The sequence below is a fragment of the Babylonia areolata genome, chromosome 22 (genome assembly GCF_041734735.1).
Source record: "Babylonia areolata isolate BAREFJ2019XMU chromosome 22, ASM4173473v1, whole genome shotgun sequence".
NCBI lineage: Eukaryota > Metazoa > Mollusca > Gastropoda > Neogastropoda > Buccinidae > Babylonia > Babylonia areolata.
In genome coordinates this window covers 13,215,215-13,235,214 of record NC_134897.1, presented here as the reverse complement: position 1 = coordinate 13,235,214, position 20,000 = coordinate 13,215,215, and the positions used below count along the sequence as shown (strand labels likewise).

General features: G+C 43.4%; 1 protein-coding gene across 3 annotated transcripts in view; it reads left to right on the top strand.

The window, feature by feature from the left end:
- Positions 1–16,661, top strand: part of LOC143297465 (uncharacterized) — a 200,166-nt gene extending 183,505 nt beyond the window's left edge. For 2 of the 3 annotated variants that reach the window (XM_076609862.1, XM_076609863.1), the window contains 6 exons: positions 106–340; positions 2,246–2,381; positions 3,142–5,081; positions 8,584–8,698; positions 10,917–11,055; positions 14,846–16,661. In XM_076609862.1, the coding sequence (XP_076465977.1) occupies positions 106–340; positions 2,246–2,381; positions 3,142–5,081; positions 8,584–8,698; positions 10,917–11,055; positions 14,846–14,995 (2,715 nt within the window). In that variant the 3' untranslated portion in view covers positions 14,996–16,661. Of the gene's footprint in view, positions 1–105; positions 341–2,245; positions 2,382–3,141; positions 5,082–8,583; positions 8,699–10,916; positions 11,056–12,585; positions 12,649–14,845 lie in introns of all 3 variants that reach the window. The other variant, XM_076609864.1, reaches the window with a different exon arrangement.
- Positions 16,662–20,000: the final 3,339 nt, after the last annotated feature.

The following is a 20,000-nucleotide window of genomic DNA, read 5'->3' as shown; positions in this document are numbered from 1 at the left end:
TTCGAGGGCTGGACGAAAAATAAAACATGTAATCTTAATCTATCACCATCCGAAATTTTTTTTATTTTATTTTTTTTTTTTTATATATTCATTCATTCTCCCCAGAAGTTCCACAAGGCAGACGCGGACCAGCGCAGCCAGCGGACCAGTGTGAACGGGGGGATCCCCCGGTCCAAATTTGGCCCGGCCCAGAGCCTGACCGTGCACAAGGGAGCCAAGGGCAAAGGGCTGGGCTTCACCATTGTGGGCGGCGTGGATTCGAACCGCGGCTCCATGGGTATCTACGTGCGTAGGATCTTCGCCTACGGGTCTGTGGCCGAGGATGGAAGGCTGAAGGAAGGTGAGAGGGAGTTTTTATTTTTCTTTGGTTTAAACAGTAGTTTATTTGAAACGTGTCGCAACACAACACAGGTATAGATGAAGAGGACAACAAGAAAATGTTTTTACTTCTTAAATTTGTTTAATAATAGTAATAATAATAATAATAATAATAATGAAGAAAGAAGGAGGAAGAGAAGGAGGAGGGGAGGAGAAAGGAGGAGGAGGAGGTTGAGAAGAAGAGGAGGAGAAGAAGGAGGAGGAGAAGAAGAAGGTGGAGGAGAAGGAGGAGGAAGTGGAGGAGGAGAAGGAGGAGGAGGAGGAGAAGAAGATTTTTTAAATGATGTTGTGGTTTATGAGTTAGTGTCTTTAGTGTGTGAATGTTGGTTTGCATTGTGAGTTAGCAGGCATGTTTGACTCCCCGTAGTTTATGAATTACGAGTCAATGGCTTGTAGATTGTTTCGATAGCTTGCCGAGGAGGCTGTTTTGGTTTGTTGAATTGGCGTGACGAGTTGTAAGCTGCTGTTGAGCTGATTGCTTCGCTGGTTTGTAGATGGGCTGTTTGAGTAGAGGTGGTGATTTGTGAGCTGGTGAGTGAGATAATGGGTTGACTGATTAGCAGGTTTTGTGAACCGATCAGCTGCCTTGTGGACAGGTTGGTTGGCTGGTTAGTTGGTTGTCGGCTATCTGAGAGAGTGGCTATGTTGCTAAGTTCGTTTCTCTAAAAGTCCCTACTCGCCCTTGGTGCCCCATGATTTGCATGCAGTTGAGGCCACAAAGAAACGAGCGTCAGAAAGAAGACGGGCACTGACAAAAGTGATGATGTGACTTAAAAAATAGTAATGTCACTGACAATTAGTGATTGCGTTACTGACACGAGTGATGATGTCACTGACGAGAGTGATGATGTCACTGACAAGAGTGGTGAAGCCACTGACACGAGTGATGAGGCCACTGTGATGATGTCACTGACACTAGTGATGAGGCCACTGTGATGATGTCACTGACAAGAGTGGTGAAGCCACTGACACTAGTGATGAGGCCACTGTGATGATGTCACTGACACTAGTGATGAGGCCACTGTGATGATGTCACTGACAAGAGTGATGAGGCCACTGTGATGATGTCACTGACAAGAGTGGTGAAGCCACAGACACTAGTGATGAGGCCACTGTGATGATGTCACTGACACTAGTGATGAGGCCACTGTGATGATGTCACTGACACTAGTGATGAGGCCACTGTGATGATGTCACTGACAAGAGTGGTGAAGCCACTGACACTAGTGATGAGGCCACTGTGATGATGTCACTGACACTAGTGATGAGGCCACTGTGATGATGTCACTGACAAGAGTGATGAGGCCACTGTGATGATGTCACTGACAAGAGTGGTGAAGCCACAGACACTAGTGATGAGGCCACTGTGATGATGTCACTGACACTAGTGATGAGGCCACTGTGATGATGCCAGTGACAAGAGTGGTGATGTCACTGTCATGATGTCACTGACCATAGTGACGATGTCACTTACCATAGTGATGATGTCATTGACAAGACTGGTGATGTCACTGTTATGGTGTCACTGATAGTCGTGTTCGACTATGACCATCAGAACAACAGAGGAACAAACTGCTGCCCCGACTATCTGGGCTGGAATTTGATTGTAGTGGAGAGTGTCTTGTTACATCCCCCACTCTCTCGGCCAAGAGGGTTTTAGGACAGTCAGGTGTTGGGATGGTTCCCAAAGGCCAAGTAGCCCCCCAAGGCTGCAGCACTAAGAGCCAGTGCAATCTTGCCTCCTAGTCTGAGTAAAAAAAAAAAACCAAGCTGCAAATGATTTCCCCTTGCAATAGAGAAACCATTAATGATACACTGACTCTAGTGATGATGCCACTGACAGTAGTGACACATATGGTGTGACCAGGTGACGAGATCATGGAGGTGAACGGACAGAGGCTGGAGGGCCTGACCCACAAGGAGGTGATCACCATCTTCAGGGGGCTGCCCCGGGGGCCCGTCACCTTCACCTTCAGGCCCCGCCGCTCCTCAGCCTGCCCCAGGTAACACCACACACACACACACACACACACACACACACACACACACACACACTGGCGCGCGCGCGCACACGCGCACATACACACGAGCACGCGCGCGTAAGTATGCACACATATATACACACACGAGTGCGCATGCACGCACACACGAAAGCATGCGCACACACAGAGAGACAGATAGAAAAACACTCGCACGCGCGCGCTCATACATACACACACACACGCACACACGCGCGCGCGCACACACACACACACACACACACGAGCGCGCACGCATGCACATACACACATTTACACATGCACAAACTTTCTCTTTCTCACACATTTACACTTTCTCTCTCTTTCACACACACACACACACACACACACACACACACACACACACACACACACACACACGAGCGCGCACGCATGCACATACACGCATTTACACATGCACAAACTTTCTCTCTCTCACATATTTACACTTTCTCTCTCTTTCACACACACACACACACACACACACACACACACACACACACACACACATTTAAACATACACATACTCTTTCTCACACATTTACACACACAAACACTTTCGCATTTACACATCCTCTCTCTCTCTCTCTCTCTCTCTCTCTCTCTCTCTCTCTCTCTCTCTCTCACGTACACACATACACGCACACGCACACCCCAACACACACACACACCGACACACACAAAGAAACCAACCAAAACTCCATGATGGAAACAGACTTGATGATATACACACCTCATGTTGCAGCCCCCGCCACTCCCCCAGCCCCTCTCCGGACGGCAGTCCCGTGTCCACGCCCAGTCACTCTCCGAGGCACACCCCGCAGAACAGCATCTCGGAGTCGCCCATCTCGCTGGAGTCCTGCTCCGATGCCGCCACTTCCGGTCAGCGCAGCGCCAGCCCCCCTCCCATCCCCATCCAGAGGATGTCCCCACACAGCGGGACTTCCGGTCCTTTCCGCAGCCAGCAGGCGACAGAGGATGAAGAGGAAGGGAGCACTTCCTCAGGGAAGTCGGAACCTAGATCCCGAGCCAAGGACGTAAGCGGGAAGCCTCAGCTTCTTCCCAAGCCCGTTCCTGTGCTGGTTGGGGATCAGCTTCCGGAGAACGGTGGACCCGTGTGTGTGGAGCAGGCTCCAGACGTACTGGGCAAGGTCCAGCCTGAAGACTCCACTTCCCGGGACTCGTCCAACAATGGATCTGTCTCCAGAGAGAGAGAGGGCGATGGAGGAACTCCTGATGTTGTGAGGAACGTTCACTCCAAGCACGCCAGTCAGCAGACCACGGGAACAAAGCCCAGCAACGTGTCCAGAGAAGAAGACCACAATTGCAACAGAGAATCAGGTCTTGTGGCGGACAAAACTCGCGCCGAACAGTCTACAAGAAAGGCCGCAGAAACGTCAACGCATATTCTAAAGAAGGACAGAAACTGGTCCGCCCCTGAGCTCACGGACAAACCTCACTCACCCAAACCGGATCGTCAGACGTCAACCAAACCCAAACCAAGCACTTCCAGGAACGAGAACTGCAGCGTCATCCAGTACGCCCCGGCCAAAGACCCCAACCCGACCCCCCTCCCCCAGCCTGACGTCAGCAGAACGTCATCGGAGGAGGGCACCGGCGGTCGGCAGTACGACCGGAACATGAGCTCTGTGGACCGCACGGGCATCCAGGTGCACGAGCATCGTCAGCAGATCGACGTCAAGTCCCCGGGGCTGAAGAGACACGGACCCCCGCCCTCGACCCAGAGGAAGACACCCCAGGGAACCGTCGCTCACGCGAGTAGCAGACAAGACAAGGAAGGGAACAACAACAACAACAGCAACAACAACAACAACAACAACAGCAACAACAACAACGGCGGCGGCAGTGTGGAGGGAAGCGCGATACCCCCTCCCATGAATTCCATCTCCCCTAGCTGTTTCTACCCCCGGAAGCTCTCCGAAGGATCGGCCACCTGTAACTACTCCACCCTGCCCAGACTCCCGCTGCCCAAGACCACGGAGGTCAGGATGACCCCACAGACAGGAAACCCGCCACCCTCCTCCCCGAGTCCCACCTCACCCAAACACGGACAACCACCGCTGTACAGGTTAGGGAGCGAGGTGGGTTCGAACCTCGGGGTGTCGGGGCCTCACTACCGCGTGGAGCCTCTGTCGGGAAGTGCCTTCCGGTCCCCTCTGCCCGTGGGAGGTGGAGGAGGTGGTGGTGGTGGGGGTGGTCCTTTCTCCGTGGGTCAGGGGTTGTCCCACCCGCTGAGGCCTCTGGACGACTCTGCCCTCCGCCTCTTCCACAGCCAGACCTTCGCCTCCCTGGCCCTCCAGCCCCACCCCCTCCTCTCCCCCCACCACCACCACCACCACCACACCCCCACCGAGGTCCTCCTCCCCACCCTCCACTTCCAGCCCCTCTCCCCCCTCCCGCCTCCCGACTTCTTCACAGACACCACCTCCTCCTCCTCTTCCTCGTCTTCCTCCTCCTACTTCCGGTTCCAGAGCAGCGAGATGAGGGTGTGTGGGAGCTCTGTGGACGGGTCCTCATCGCCTCATCAGATGAGGTCGGCCTCGCTGGTGCAGCGGCGGGGGTCCGTGAGCGACGTTGAGGCAATGAGGATCGGTGGTGAGGTGGTGGAGTCTTCGCTGAAAGGGCGTGGTCTGGATAGGAACCTGGATGTTCTGCTGCATAAAGGTGAGGGTGGTAGTGTGTGTGGGGGGGGGGGGGAAGGAGGGGAGGGGGGGGTTTGGCGTGAGTGTCTGTGTCTGTCGCCGCCTCTCTCTCTCTTTTTCTCTCTCTCCCTCTTTCTCTGTCCTCTCTCCTAAAGCGGTCAAGGAAAGTCCATAAATGTGAATCTCTCTCTCTCTCTCTCTCTCTCTCTCTCTCTCTCTCTCTCTCTCTCTCTCTCTCTCTCTCGCTGTCCTTTCTCCCCCCCTCTCTCTCTCTTTCCCTCTCTCCTTATCTCTTTTTACCCATTCCCTTTGACACCCGGATGTTTATGGTAGTTCTACGCTGATGGCATCTCTCTCTCTCTCTCTCTCTGTTTCTGTCTCCACCATTTCCATGCAGGTCATCACAACTTCTTCCCCTTCTATTCATGGTCCTGATGTTTGTGTGTGTGTGTGTCAGTCTGTCTGTCTGTCCGTGTGTCTGTCTGTCTGTATGCATGTATGTATGTATGTGTATGTACGTGTGATTGAGAGAGACAGACAGACAGACAGACAGACAGAGACACACACAGAGAGAGAAACTGAAACTGAAAAATGTTTTAATGCCTTCGACATTACAGTCCTATTGGCATGGGACACCTCAATAATCATTTAGCAACATACAAACAAAACAAAAACAGCATGAATACATCAATGAAAGTCGCAGCAACAACTAAGTAAAGAGAATCACAAGGTCTGTTGAAAGACAATTAAAAAACATATGTATCGAAAACGGTTTTACCCACGCTCGACAAACTCACCGGCGTGCTCAAACGAAAAGAAAAGTTTGAAAAAGAAAAGTAAACCTAAGCATATTCAGTCAATTTGCACTTTCTCCGTGCATATTACAAAAAGATACAAGTGTCGGCTTCTTTTAGTCGACCATCCAACCTAAGCGCTGTGACAATTGATACTTTAATGTGGTTATTTCTTAACTTTGGAGACTGTAAATGTATGCAGTTACAAGTTAGAGCAATTTTTGCTACGAAAGTACCAAGCAAGGGCGATACATTTAGCAAGTGACCGAATTATCTTTACAATATCTGACAAAAGGAGATGGATGATGTCCCTTTCAAGTGAAAAACTTTCTTTAAAAATTTCACCTTTTTTTTACGGATATCACTGTAGGCATTACACAGAAAAAGAAAATGAATTTCATCCTCTGTCTGCGCCACACACATAGGGCATGGGGGTCGAGTGGTTGTGTCAACGGAGTACCATCTTTTACTGGCATTCAGCCCCAATACCCTTAGCCTGAACCGAGCAAGACTAAGTCTGTGCTATTTATTGTTTAGGACTGAAATATATTTTTCCGTTTCAAATATGCTCTTGAATGAAAGAAACCAGCTATATTTTTTTCCGAATCTTCTAAATAAGAATGCTAATCCTATTTGTACGAAGAAATAAGTCTATCTTTAAATTCAGACAAGAATATTTTCACATCACTAACTCCATGACACATCCAAACGATCCCGAAACCATGAACATTCAAAACATTCAACATAGTATGCCCAGTTATGCTTTCCAGATTCAAGTTGATTTAACATAATGTTGTACGCTTGTCTGTGTATTCTGTTAGAAGGAAGCTGTGTTAGCCTAAGCCAGTATTTAATGCATTTAATCCAAGTTGTGATAAATAAAGGGTAACGACCAACTTCACCATAAACCATTTTATTTGATGAATGCAGTGGTACTGAAAGAAAACGTTTTATAGCAGATGTGTGTATTTTTTCCATTTCACTGTTGTTACATAAACCCCATACTTCTGCCCCATGTGACAACAATGGTACAACCTGTGAATCAAATAGTTTCCAGAAAAAGGAAAAAGTCAATGCAGTTTAGTTTCTTTAAGGATTTTATAATTTCTGTTGTTCCTTTTTTTCCCTTTTCTACAAGATTTTACTCACGTGCTCTGAAGACTCAGCTTTGTGATGAATAAAAGACCTAAATATTTGTAAGAGTTTGTAACGCTAGTCTCATTTTTTGCCATAAAACCATCTTTCATGCACTGAGAGATGTCCTCCTTTACGAAAAACCATAAGATTTGTTTTGTCAAGATTTACAGAAAGATCCAATCTGTCAGCTTCCTCCTTTAAAGCATTCTGGTTTTGTAAGCCAACTACAGTGTCCGACAAAAGAATTATGTCAACAGCAAACAAAATCAAAAATATCTCAACAGCACCAGGGATTAGTTGAATACCATGTCTTCCCTTTGGGGCAGCCTCCATAGCAAGTCCATTTATGAAAAATGAAAACAGTAAACGGCTTAGCAAACATCCTTGCGTCACACCACGCGGACATTCAAACACTTTAGAATGTACACATCTTTACCTCACACAAGCAAACACCGAGTCGTACACACTTCTAAGTGCCATGTATAATTTACCATTTACACCCTCTTTATGCAATACACTCCGCAAGTTCCTGCTGACAGAATCAACAGCCTTGCGAAAATCTATAAAAGCTACCTATTATTTAGTGTTACTAAGAAGATATTTTTGAACAAGGGAGCATAATGTGAAAATAAGATCTACTGTGCTATAGCCTGATCTAAATCCTGCTTGTTCTTCAATTATTTTTTCTTCTCTTTCTGCCCATTCTGTTAGCCGTTTGTTTAAAATGTTTGTGTAGACCTTACCAAGAATCCTTGTAAGTGCAACACCACGGTAATTGTCTGGATTGTTGGTATCACTTTTCTTATGCAGAGGGATTGTAATAGATTTAGCCCAGTCTGTTGGAAATATACCTTCATTAAACAGTTTATTAGATAAACTAACTAAAAAGTGTGTATCCTGTGAACTGGAATGTTTTAACATTTCCCTTAAGATTCTATCTGGCCCTACAGTTTTCCCACTTTTAAGAGTTCTTATTCTGTTAACAATTTCTTCTCTTGAAATTGGGTCATTGAATAATGGCTCTTCAGAGTCATCTGATCCTTTGTCACTGTTATCATTATCTGTACCATCATCAGACGTGTTGAAAACATTGCGGAAGTGCTCAAACCACTGATTTATGCTTATTTCACTATATATTGTTACCTTTCTATTTAATGTCCTAAATGTTGACCAAAAAGACTTGGAGTCCTTGATAGAACTCTTCTATTTCTTTCTTTTTTTTCTTTTTTTTTTCTTTTTCAAATTCATATTTCTTTTTTTGTGTTTTGTTGGTTTTTTGTTGGGTGTGTGTGTGTGTGTGTGTTTGTGTGTGTGTTTGTGTGTGTGTTTGTTTGTTTTGCTTTTTGTTTATTTGTTTGTTTCACTTTTACATATACTAATCGTTCTTTAACATATTGCTCTTTCAATTCATTCTTCTTTTCTTTTGTTTTTGTCCTTTGAAATGTTTACAACAATCTCTTCACAAACCATTCATCCTTGGAGAGAGAGAGAGAGACAGACAGGCAGACAGACAGACAGACAGACAGAGAGACAGAGATCAGACTTTTCATTCTCCCTCTCCTTCACGGTCGCCGTGTGTCCAATTGTCCACAGTGGGCGAGGACGCCGTGGGCATCAACGTGGTGAGGAAGACAGTGGGCGGGGTGACCACCATCCACGTGCAAGACATCGCTCCTGGATCCCTGGCCCACAGAGACGGCCGCCTCAGGTAGGAAGGGCCCCTGGACAGGGGCTGGTGGGTGGGGGTGGGGGTGTGGTGGTGGGGGTGGTGATGGGGAAGGTGGTGATGATGGGGGTGGTGGGGTCGTGGGGGTGATGGTGATGGGGGTGGGGGTGATGGTGGTGGTGGTGATGGTGGTGGGGTTGGCGATGGTGGTGGTGGTGGGGATGGTGGGGGTGGTGATGGAGGGTGGGGTGGTAGGGGTGATGGTGATGATGATGGGGGTGGTGGTGGGGGCGGTGGTGATGTTGATGGTGGTGGGGTGATAGGGGTGTGGATGGTGGTGGTGGTGGGGTCGGGGAAGGGGGTGTAGTGTGATGAGGATGTGATTGTCAGGTCTGAAGTGCTGCTGCTGCTGTTGCTTCTGCTGCCCCCTATATCAACAACAAAGATGATCATGATGATACCACAGCTGCTACTACTACTACTATTACTACTACTACTAAACAAAAAAATAGACATGAACATAAAATCCCTCTCACCTTCCTTCAACCTTCCATCAGTAGTTAAGATTTGTATCAACACTTAAATCAGTTATACTCTTTTTTTTTAAATGAAAATGTTGATCTTGTAAAAGAATGCTAGAAATGTCTGTTTCTCAGCGAACGTGGTGTTGTGTGTGTATGTTTGTGCATGCGTGTGTTTGTGTGTATGCATAGGTGAATGTGGGTGCGTGTTAGGGAGAAGGCGCGCGCGAGAGAGAGACACACACACAGAGAGATGAGAGAGAGAGAGAGAGAATGAACAAACAGCACGTTGACGATGAAAATGACACAGTATCAACAGCTCAAGGAGGCGTCACTGCATTCGGTCAAATCCATATACGCTACACCACATCTGCCAAGCAGATGCCTGACCAGCAGCGTAACCCAACGCGCTTAGTCAGGCCTTGAGAAAAATAAATAAATAAATAAAATAAGTAATTAAAAAACAAATAAAATAATAATAATGATAATAATAAGAAATAAATAAATAAATAAATAAATGAAATAAATAAAGTAAAAAAAATAACAAAAAAATGTAAATATGATAATAAATCAAATAAAAAAACTAAAACTAAATATTTTTTAAAATAAAAAATATAATAAATATAGAAATTAATAATAATAATAACAATAGTAATAACACTACTAATAATAATAATGATAATAATAATAATAAAATAAAGTAAAGTAAAAAAAAAATTAATAAATAAATAGATAAATAAAAATTTAATTTAAAAAAAATGACACAATCATGAACAAATAGTGATTGGCAAAAACATGTCCTGACTTGACAACTGGACCGTGTTTGCCCAGGTTCAGCATATGTGGGACACAAGAAAGAGATAGGGAAGAGGCATGCACAAAGAAAATGAATAAAAATAACACACTAGGCTGTCATGATTCTGTGAGAAAGGTCGGTTTTAAGTGTCAGTTTCAAGGGAGACAGCCGATGTATTCTTAACCTAAGTGAGAGTGAAGGAGTATTTTCCCTTACATAGTATTTCACTTGCGAATCTCTTCACTTTCAGATGATGGGGTTTGCACACTGTGGTCATATTGGACATGCTTTTGGGTATCTTTCTTTAATAGAAATAACAGGAGCAGAGTTGAACAAAAATGAAATAAATTGTAATTTATCTCTGTGTAAGCGAATGCATCACTTCAACGTTTTGTGAACGACAATGATGATGGTGACGAATGCGATGTGCCAACAGACATTATGACTTGTCTGCAAAGTAAATTGCCCTTCATGATGACGATGATGGAGTTGACGATGATAACATTGATGACGATGTGGTGTTGATCCCCAGACGAGATGACATGCTGTACTCAGAATAGAATAGAATAGAATAGATTTTATTGTCATGAAACCGTAAGGTTTATAAGACACAATTGCAATGGTAAATGAATGAACGAATGAAAAACACACAATTTATCAATCAGTTAATGCGGTAAATTGCAGCAGCATTCATACACAAATTTTCCTAATTTTTTTTTGTATATATTCATCATCTGTTAGCATCACCTGACTGGGAATATGTCCTGTGTTAAACAGAGGGAACTGATGATAACGAAGATAGTGATGATGATGACGACGACGAAGATAGTGATGATGATGATGGTGATGGTGATGTGACGACAGACGAGGTGACGTGCTGTACTCAGTGATGATGATGATGATGATGATGATGATGATGATGATGATGACGATGTGACGACAGACGGGGTGACGTGCTCTACTCAGTCAACGGACGACCCCTGGACGAGCTGTCTCTCCTGGATGCCTTCCAGCTGTTCCGAAACATGCCGGCAGGTCCCATCCGCATCCGCGGGGCCCGTCTGGAGACTGCTGTCCTCCAGGTAAATCTCGTGGCTACAGAGAGCTTTGGTACAGACAGGTATCCACTGTGTGTGTGTCCGGGTAACTTAGGGCTCTGAAATATGTCTCCCAGTGTGTTTTCTGGGTAACTGAATCGTATTCACGGGTAAACGACATGTATGTATATAAGTACGCGCGCGCGCGCACACACACACACACACACACACACACACACACACACAGATATATATATATATATATAGAGAGAGAGAGAGAGAGAGAGAGAGAGAGAGAGAGAGAGAGATTATATGTTATAACTCAAACACATCAAGATACTTGAGACATGTACAGGTAATTGAGAAATGTACAATAATGCAATATATACAGATAACTGAAATGTACGCAGCTAACTGAGATATATATACAGGAAGCTGCAATGTATACAGATCACTCAGGTATACCCAGGCAATTGAGATAAAAATCTATCCGCGTAACTGACATTTTCCCAGAGATGCCTGAGGTAACTGATACCAACATGTGCACAGTCCTCAGAGCTGGTAAACAAATGCAGGGCACAGAACTGGAATCCATGGAGGCAGTTTTGATGATAATAACAACAACAACGCCGCTATAATAATCATGATCATGGTGATGATGATGGCGGTAAAATAACATTGATGATAAAATAAAAAAGAAAATAACAGTACACTGCTGAAGTCAAGTGTCAAAGGTGTTCTGCACAGACACACAAAGACTAGGTATTAAAAAAAAAATCAGTACAGACTGTTCGTAAATTTGTGTGCACGGTTGTTGTTTATTAAAACTTTCCATGTGTTGTTTGTATCTGTTTTAACGTATGATGTTGGTTACCCTCGATGTTGTAGTTGTAGTTGTGGATATAGAGTCGTTCTGAGAGACACCACACAGAGAGAGAGAGAGGCGGGGGGTGGCAGACAGGCAGACAGACAAGCAGACAGAGAGGGAGGGGGGGGATGAAACTGAAAGAGAGAAAGGAAAAAGGAAAGACAGACATGGGAGAGACAGAGACAGAGAGTGGAAAAAAAAAGAATTCACTTGGCCAAAACTTCATACTTGATGCATTTGTGTTTCTGTGAAAGACAGACAAACGTACACAAAAACAACGTGGTTTTAATGATAGTACAGCTTCACCAACTCCATTCTATCGAAACTATATCACTTGTGTTAACTTCAGAGTAAACTATGCCCGTTTGTGTTGAACAAACAAAACTGAGTATGAGTTCTTGTTAGATATTCTGTCCAAGTTGTTGTGTTGTACAATAAATTGATCGGAACTCATTACTGTCCAATGACTCGCCCTCTCATTACAATGCTGTATGTGTAGATGTGTTTCCTGGTAACCTAGTTGCTGCTGTGGTTGACGTTGTTGGTGTTGTTGTTGTCGTTGTAGCTGACGTTCAGAAACAGAGAGAAAAAGAAAGGGGGGTGTAGCTTAAACAATCTGACCCCCCCCCCCCCTCTTCCCCGAGCCTGGGTGTGGTGGATGTGATCCTGTTGGTGACCTTGGTGTGGTTGTTGTGATTGCCTTGCAGAGACAGTCGTTTGTCTGAAGGCTAGCGTTGTTGTGGTCATGGTGATGGTCTTGGTGTTCACAGGTATCCGTGTGGCTTTGTGTGTGTGTGTGTGTGTGTGTGTGTGTGTGTGTGTGTGTGTGTGTGTGTGTGTGTGTGTGTGTGTGCTTCAGCGTGGCTTGGGCTGTGTTTGTGTGTGTGCGTTTCTCCCTGCTTTTTTTTTAGTTGGAGGCAGAGCGTAGCAGTCTTCAGATTAACGTCTTTCCACTTTGAGCAGAGTGTTACAGTTGCAAAACTTTTAGTTGGATGGTGTTGCGTTCGCTTTCCTTCGATTGTGACGATTCCTTCGACATGATCAAAGAGCCAGGGTAGGCTTGGATTCAGCATGGCTTGATTGTCTTGTTGTAGGTTGGGCTTGTGTGCGTGTTTGTGTGTGTGTGTGTGCGTGCGTTTCGCGCGCGCGCGCGTCTGTGAACAATTATTTTCGGTAGGTAGGAATTAGGACTTTGATGAAACTGTTTTCCCCACCCTCCGCACACACACCTCCTACCCCCCTCTAATCTGCCCCCATACACACACCCAACCCCGCCCCTACAAGTTCAGATATAGCGGTATTCCCGTCACCTTGGAAGGAAGTTGCTTTCGACTGATTTTCTTACGATTCCTGAGAAGGGCGGTATATAATATAGGAAGTTGAGTTCAAAATAAGAAGGAAACACAAAAGCGAAATAGGCCTATGTGGGAAGAAGATATAATCATTGATTGGCTGTTTCCATTTGCTGTTGAATATGTGTGTTTACATTCATTTACCGAATGATTTTGTCGGCTTCGTGCTTATCGCTTCACCCTTCGCGATTTTAACTTCTTTTTTTTCTCCCAATTAACAATGCAGTGTGTTTGGATGCCTTATTTTCATGTGTGTTGTGTGTGTGTGTGTGTGTGTGTGTGTGATTAACATATTAATAGATGAGTAGACCTATGCGCAAACTTTATTCATGCACTCATATACGGGTACATACATACAGACATACTATAATGTATTTGTGTAAATAGTTGGTCCACCTCGTTTTCATATATTTTCTTTTTCTCTTTCACCCCTTAGCATCCCTGCATTTATTGCATTTTATGCTTTCTTTTCTTGAGAAAGCAATTTCGTTTGTGCTTATTTTTTTCCCTTAGCAAAGATTTCATTTCGTTCGTTTGCTCTTTGTCTCTGCCTGTCTCTTTCTGCCTACCTGCCTGTGTGTGTGTGTGTGTGTGTGTGTGTGTGTGTGTGTGTGTGTGTGTGTGTGTGTGTGTGTGTTATAAGTGTCATTATGTGATTAATTTAATCATTCCTTCTGCTATACATGTAGTGTTGCATAATTATGTTCTTGCGCATTTGCCCTTTTGGTTTAATTCTGAACAGCTGCTAGGTTTCCATTCAGTGAACCTTTTCATTGTCGTGTATGGCATCATTGTTTTGTTTCTGTCAAATCATTACAGTGCTGAGATGTTTTGTTCTGTTAAAGTGTGGTTCGCTTCTCTCAATGATATAATCAACTCTGTATGATCATGGATAATTTTTGGTAACTGCATTGCAGCTCTATATACTTTACTTTTTGTATTACATCTATGGTTATCTTTTGTCAGAGGTAGTACCTACCTGGTGTGTTGACTTCAGTACATGAGTTAGTTTCGGATTATGAAATGCAAACCTAATAACCCGTGTTTAGTCCCGTATTCTAAGTGATTTTTATGAGATTAATTGATTCGACTCGTCAGGCCATATTTGTTTTTTTTTTGTTTTTTTTTATGAGTTAAGTACGTTTGTAACGTTTTTGCTTACATTTTGTCTGTGTATATTCATTTAAGAAATATTAACTGATCTTGAGTTTTTAATGTTCACATTTATGTTTCTCAGAAACTTCATGACGGTCCTTTGAAACTTTACATGGAGAAGTATAGCTTGCAGAGACATGAGACTCTGGAGGATAAAAATCTGATGTACATTTGCCCAGTTCATTGGTTTACAAGCTGTGTGAGCACGTGAGGAAAATATATTCTTAATTTTACTTCCATATTTGGCATAATCCACTGTTTATATATGTTCATGAAAAGATGTATCTATGCATGAACCCTCACTTATGAAATAAATAGGTTGTTGATTTACTTCTTTTCGTAGTGTAATTCATTTATTTCTTTATTTCAGTACTATTTATTCGCAACCAAATAGATAAATAGATAAAAAGAGTATTCTTTTTTCCGCAAATTTCTATTGTCGACCCTCTGTGTGTCTCAGGGAGGACAACCGGGTCCCGCCACAGGAACGACAACTCCAGGGACCAAACCGGAACAAGATGGCGACGAAGCGACCAAGGAACAAACCTCAGTCCCGCGATCGTGTCAGTCTGCTGAACACACCTACACGTCTGGTTCTGCCTCTGCTTAGTTCAGCTTTAGTTTGGGTGTCATCTACTGGCTGTATTTTTATGTGCTTAGTGTGTTTTGTTATTATCATTAGTGTTTAGTTAGTAAGTTATTTATGTATCAATTTATTTATTTATCTATTTGTTTTATCTTCTTTTTTTTCCTTCTTCTTCTTCTTATTATTATTATTATTATTAATTATCATTATTGGTGTTATTATTGTTGTTGTTGTCATTATTATTATCCTCATCATTATAATCATTATCACGGCATTATTATTATTATTATTATTATTATTATTATTATTATTATTATTATTATTATTATTATTATCATTATTATTATTATTATTATTATTGTTATTATTAATTATCATTATTGTTGTTATTATTATTGTCATTATTATTATCCTCATCATTATAATCATTATCACGGCATTATTATTATTATTATTATTATTATTATTCCCCTCAAGGCCAGACGTGGCACGTTGGGTTATGCTGCTGCTCAGGCATCTGCTTAGCAAATATGGATTTGTCCGAACTCCAGAGTCGCCTCCTTGAAACTTGAAACTGAACTGAACTGAACTGTCATGTACTGCACCATGTCAATTTCAAAGGCATCAGTTTGACACGGTAAGCATACCATTAACCAAACAAAAGGAATGTAATATAAACTCCCCATTTTGATGCCGTAAACTGATGCGTTTGAGTCTGACATGGTAAGCATATTTAACGAAACAGCGAAGTTTGATACAAACTCCCTTTGTCAGCCTTTGAATTTGATCTTCTGGGTCTTGTTGTTACCATGTGGAGTGATAAAGGAATTGCTTGTTGTCATTTTCAGTCCGGTGTTGTAATTCCCCCTCCCCCCCCCCCCCCTCGCCTTCCCTTAGTAACAGTTGTGGCGTGCAGCTAAGAGAAACCAAAACAAGAATTAATCTTTTGATGTTGTAACCTTCTCATTCTACTAGTTACTAAACACATATTACATTATGTGCATGTGGGTGGGCGTGTTTGTTTTATGCCCCAAATAAGTCCGTAAACGAAAACAATACCTACAATGATGCTGTAACAAAAAAAAAAGGAAAAAAAAAAGATGTAACCCAAAGATGGAATCAAGAACAGTACAAAAAAAGAAAATCACAACAACAACAACAAAAAAGACTTACAATGATGACACCTATCGAAACCATTGTCCGACGGGCGCAATAGCCGAGTGGTTAAAGCGTTGGACTGTCAATTTGAGGGTCCCGGGTTCGAATCACGGTGACGGCGCCTGGTGGGTAAAGGGTGGAGATTTTTACGATCTCCCAGGTCAACATATGTGCAGACCTGCTAGTGCCTGAACCCCCTTCGTGTGTATATGCAAGCAGAAGGTCAAATACGCACGTTAAAGATCCTGTAATCCATGTCAGCGTTCGGTGGGTTATGGAAACAAGAACATACCCAGCATGCACACCCCCGAAAACGGAGTATGGCTGCCTACATGGCGGGGTAAAAACGGTCATACACGTAAAAGCCCACTTGTGTGCATACGAGTGAACGCAGAAGAAGAAGAAGAAGAAGAAGAAGCCATTGTTCCAGTGTTGGTGTAATGCAGGATATAGAAACAGTGAAGATTTGTAGAGTGGATGTATTATGGAAACCTGCAAAATACATAACTCTGTCTGAACACATGAAACAAAACCAAAACTAGTGATAAGGAACAAACAACACTGCTGATGAAAAAACAAATAAAGCGGAAACTTTCAGGTTTTTTGTTTGTTCGGGGTTGTTTTTTTGTTGTTGTTTTTTTAAGACGAAGACAATTTGCATTGCTGCATGCTTTTCTCTGTTATTTCGTTCGTTCGTTCTTTAGTTTAACGTCTTTTCACTGTAAGTGATATTAGACGAGGGTAGGAAAAAAATCGAGCGGGAGGAGGGGGAGGTGGGGGGGGGGGGAATTACTGTGTATGCATGCGAGTAAGTGAAAGTGTGTGTGTGTGTGTGTGTGTGTGTGTGTGTGTGTGTGTGTGTGTGTGACATATAGAAAATGATTGATTTAAGTTTTGTTTAAAAACAAAGCAAACAAAAAACACAACAATATAACATATTTCTAATGAAAAACTAACAACTATAACAGCGAACCAACTGGACTATTTAATAAGCAGTTGTTATTTTCTCTGTTACTTTCCGCAGTTGTTGTTGCTGTTGCTGCTGTAGGATGAGGCACACATTGAGAACACACAACGTGACCATGATGAAACTGTAGCCCCTGCGATGATACAGTCTTGTATCTGTCTCTTGAACCCCACATCATGTTGAAACAAAAGTGTAATAACCTTTGATCACTCATCATCGTGTTTGAAAAAAAAAGTGATTCAACAGAATGGCACACGGCTGTTTTTCATGTGCCTTCGCTTTACCCAGTGGTAAATAGTTTACCACCTACCCACTGGTAGCTGATTTACTCACTGGTAACTGGTTTAAGTGATTTTCCTTGTGACAACTGGCATACCTACTGGTAACTGGTTTAAGTGATTTACCTTGCGGCAAGTGGCATACCTACTGGTAACTGTTTAAAGTGATTTACCTTGTGACAACTGGCATACCTACTGGTAACTGGTTTAAGTGATTTACCTTGTGGCATACCCATTGGTAACTGGTTTAAGTGATTTACCTTGTGGCATACCCATTGGTAACTGGTTTTGAGTGATTTACCTTGGTGCAACTGGCATACCCACTGGTATCAGGTTTCAGTGATTTTACCCTGTGGCAACTGATTTCACTGATGACTGGTTTTCCCACTACCAAATGGTATACCAGATAGCAACTGACTTCAACCGGTTTACCCAGTGGCAACTGATTTAACTGGTTTTAACTTGCGTCAAACCCTTTACCCTGTGGTAACCTTACCCCCACCATGGAATTGATCTGTTGTGCAAACATTGCTGCAAAACTCACGGTGGGATAGAATGGATGTATTATGTATACTGTGCAGCGCACGTGTGCCAATGTGCACGTGCAATAAGTTTTGATCTTGCAAACAGCACAGACGATGAACCGAAGGTGGAGTGTGCTGGGATGTTTCTTTCTTTTTCTTTTCTTTTTGATATTTTCTTCATTGTATTGATTGTTCGCTTTTTTTTTTCGCTTTGTTCCTTTGTTGGAGTGATCATTGTGCTGCTGTTGGTGATGACAATGGTGATGAGATTGTTGCTGCTAGCTATACACAACATGACGCCTTTCGGTGAAAGATAGACTCTGTAATGCTGAGATTATTCTGTTGATTCTGTTATTGTGGCAAAAGGTTTTGGGTTAAAAAAAAAGTGCCTCGGATGTGTGTGGGTGGGTGGGTGGGTGGGGGAGGCGGGGGGGAGGGGGCTAGGGGGAGGGGATGGGAAGGGGGTGGGGAGGGGGTGGGTGGGTACATGTGTTGGTCAAGGGCTGGGGTTGTGTGCAGACGCCTGTATGTACATGTACGTGTGTGTGTTTGTTTGTTGGTTGGTTTGTTGTTGTTGTTGTTGTTGTTGTTGTTGTTGTTGTTGTTGTTGTGTGTGTGTGTGTGTGTGTGTGTGTGTGTGTGTGTCTTTGTGAGATGTAGAGATTATTGGTGTGTGTGCTTGATCATTATAGTTGTACTCTCTCTCTCTCTCTCTCTCTCTCTCTGTCTGTCTGTCTGTCTGTCTGTCTGTATCTATCCTTCCATGCTTTTTCTTTTCTTTTTGCGAGGGCATGATGAAACGAAGCTTATAGATATCCTTTTTTCTTTTTTTTTCATTAATAAGACAATCGAGTTGCAGATGAGTTCCCTCTCTCTCGCTCTCACTCTCGGTCTCTCTCTGTCTCTGTTTGCCTGTCTGTCTGTCGCTCTCTCTCTCTCTCTCTTTCTCTCCATTAATTTTTATTCTTATTTACCATACCATTGTTACATGATCCGATTTCTGAAACATGTTTATGCTCGTGTTTTGTTGTTTTTTTGGTGAGAGGTGTGTGTTTACTTTGCTTATTTCTTCTTCTTTTTTTTTTCCTGAGCTGAAGAATTTGTTTGGATGGGACAAACAGTTACAAGTCATTTGCATGTGAGGTTGAATGGTATGATGGCCTTAATTGAAATGGAGATGTATATCTTAATAAACAATTGCAATACAACACTTATTTTTGTCTGTATCAGTATAAGAGTACTGTGTGTGTGTGTGTGTGTGTGTGTGTGTGTGTGTGTGTGTGTGTGTGTATGTGTCTGTGTCTGTGAGTATAATGTGTGTGTGCGCGCGCGCATGTGTGTGCGTCTCTGTGTGAATCTGTCTGCCTCCCTCTCTCTCTTTCTCTTCCCCCATCTCTGTCTCTGAGTCTCTTGTCTGTCACTCCGTCTATCTCTGTCTCTCAGTCTCTGTCAAACCGTCTCTCTCTGTCTCTCTGTCTCTCTCTCTCTCTCTCTCTAGCTGTCTCTGTTCCTCTCTTTGTCTGCCTCTACCCCCCACCACCCCAAAATGTCTCTCTCCTGATGACAGAAGGATAAAAATAAAAATATAAAATGCTTCTAAAGATCCAAAAACTAGCACATCAGTACATCTCGCTACTATCCGAGCCGACAATATACATTGTAACTTTGCTAAGCTTCAAACAGCTTCTCCAAGCCTGACTAAGCGCGTTGGGTTACGCTGCTGGTCAGACATCTGCTTAGCAGATGTGGTGTAGCGTATATGGATTTGTCCGAACGCAGTAACGCTTCCTTGAGCTACTGATACTTATACTCAAATAGGCTATCATATAAAACCAATAAGGAGTATGACTGAAATTCTGCTTAAAACAATCACAGTAAAGATGAAGGCCACGCAGATTCCCCCCAAATCCTGACAGTAAAAAGTGTTGTTTTCTAGAGGCTGTGTCCGACAGTATGACGTTCAGACCTACCGACGCGTGCAAACACGCGGCTTGCACGTGCATTCAGAATGCTCAGCTGTGTGCTGTTGTGTGTGGAACAACAAAGGGCACGATATAAAATTAATCACGTACATCCTTTAAAACAAAAGCACGCAAACAAAA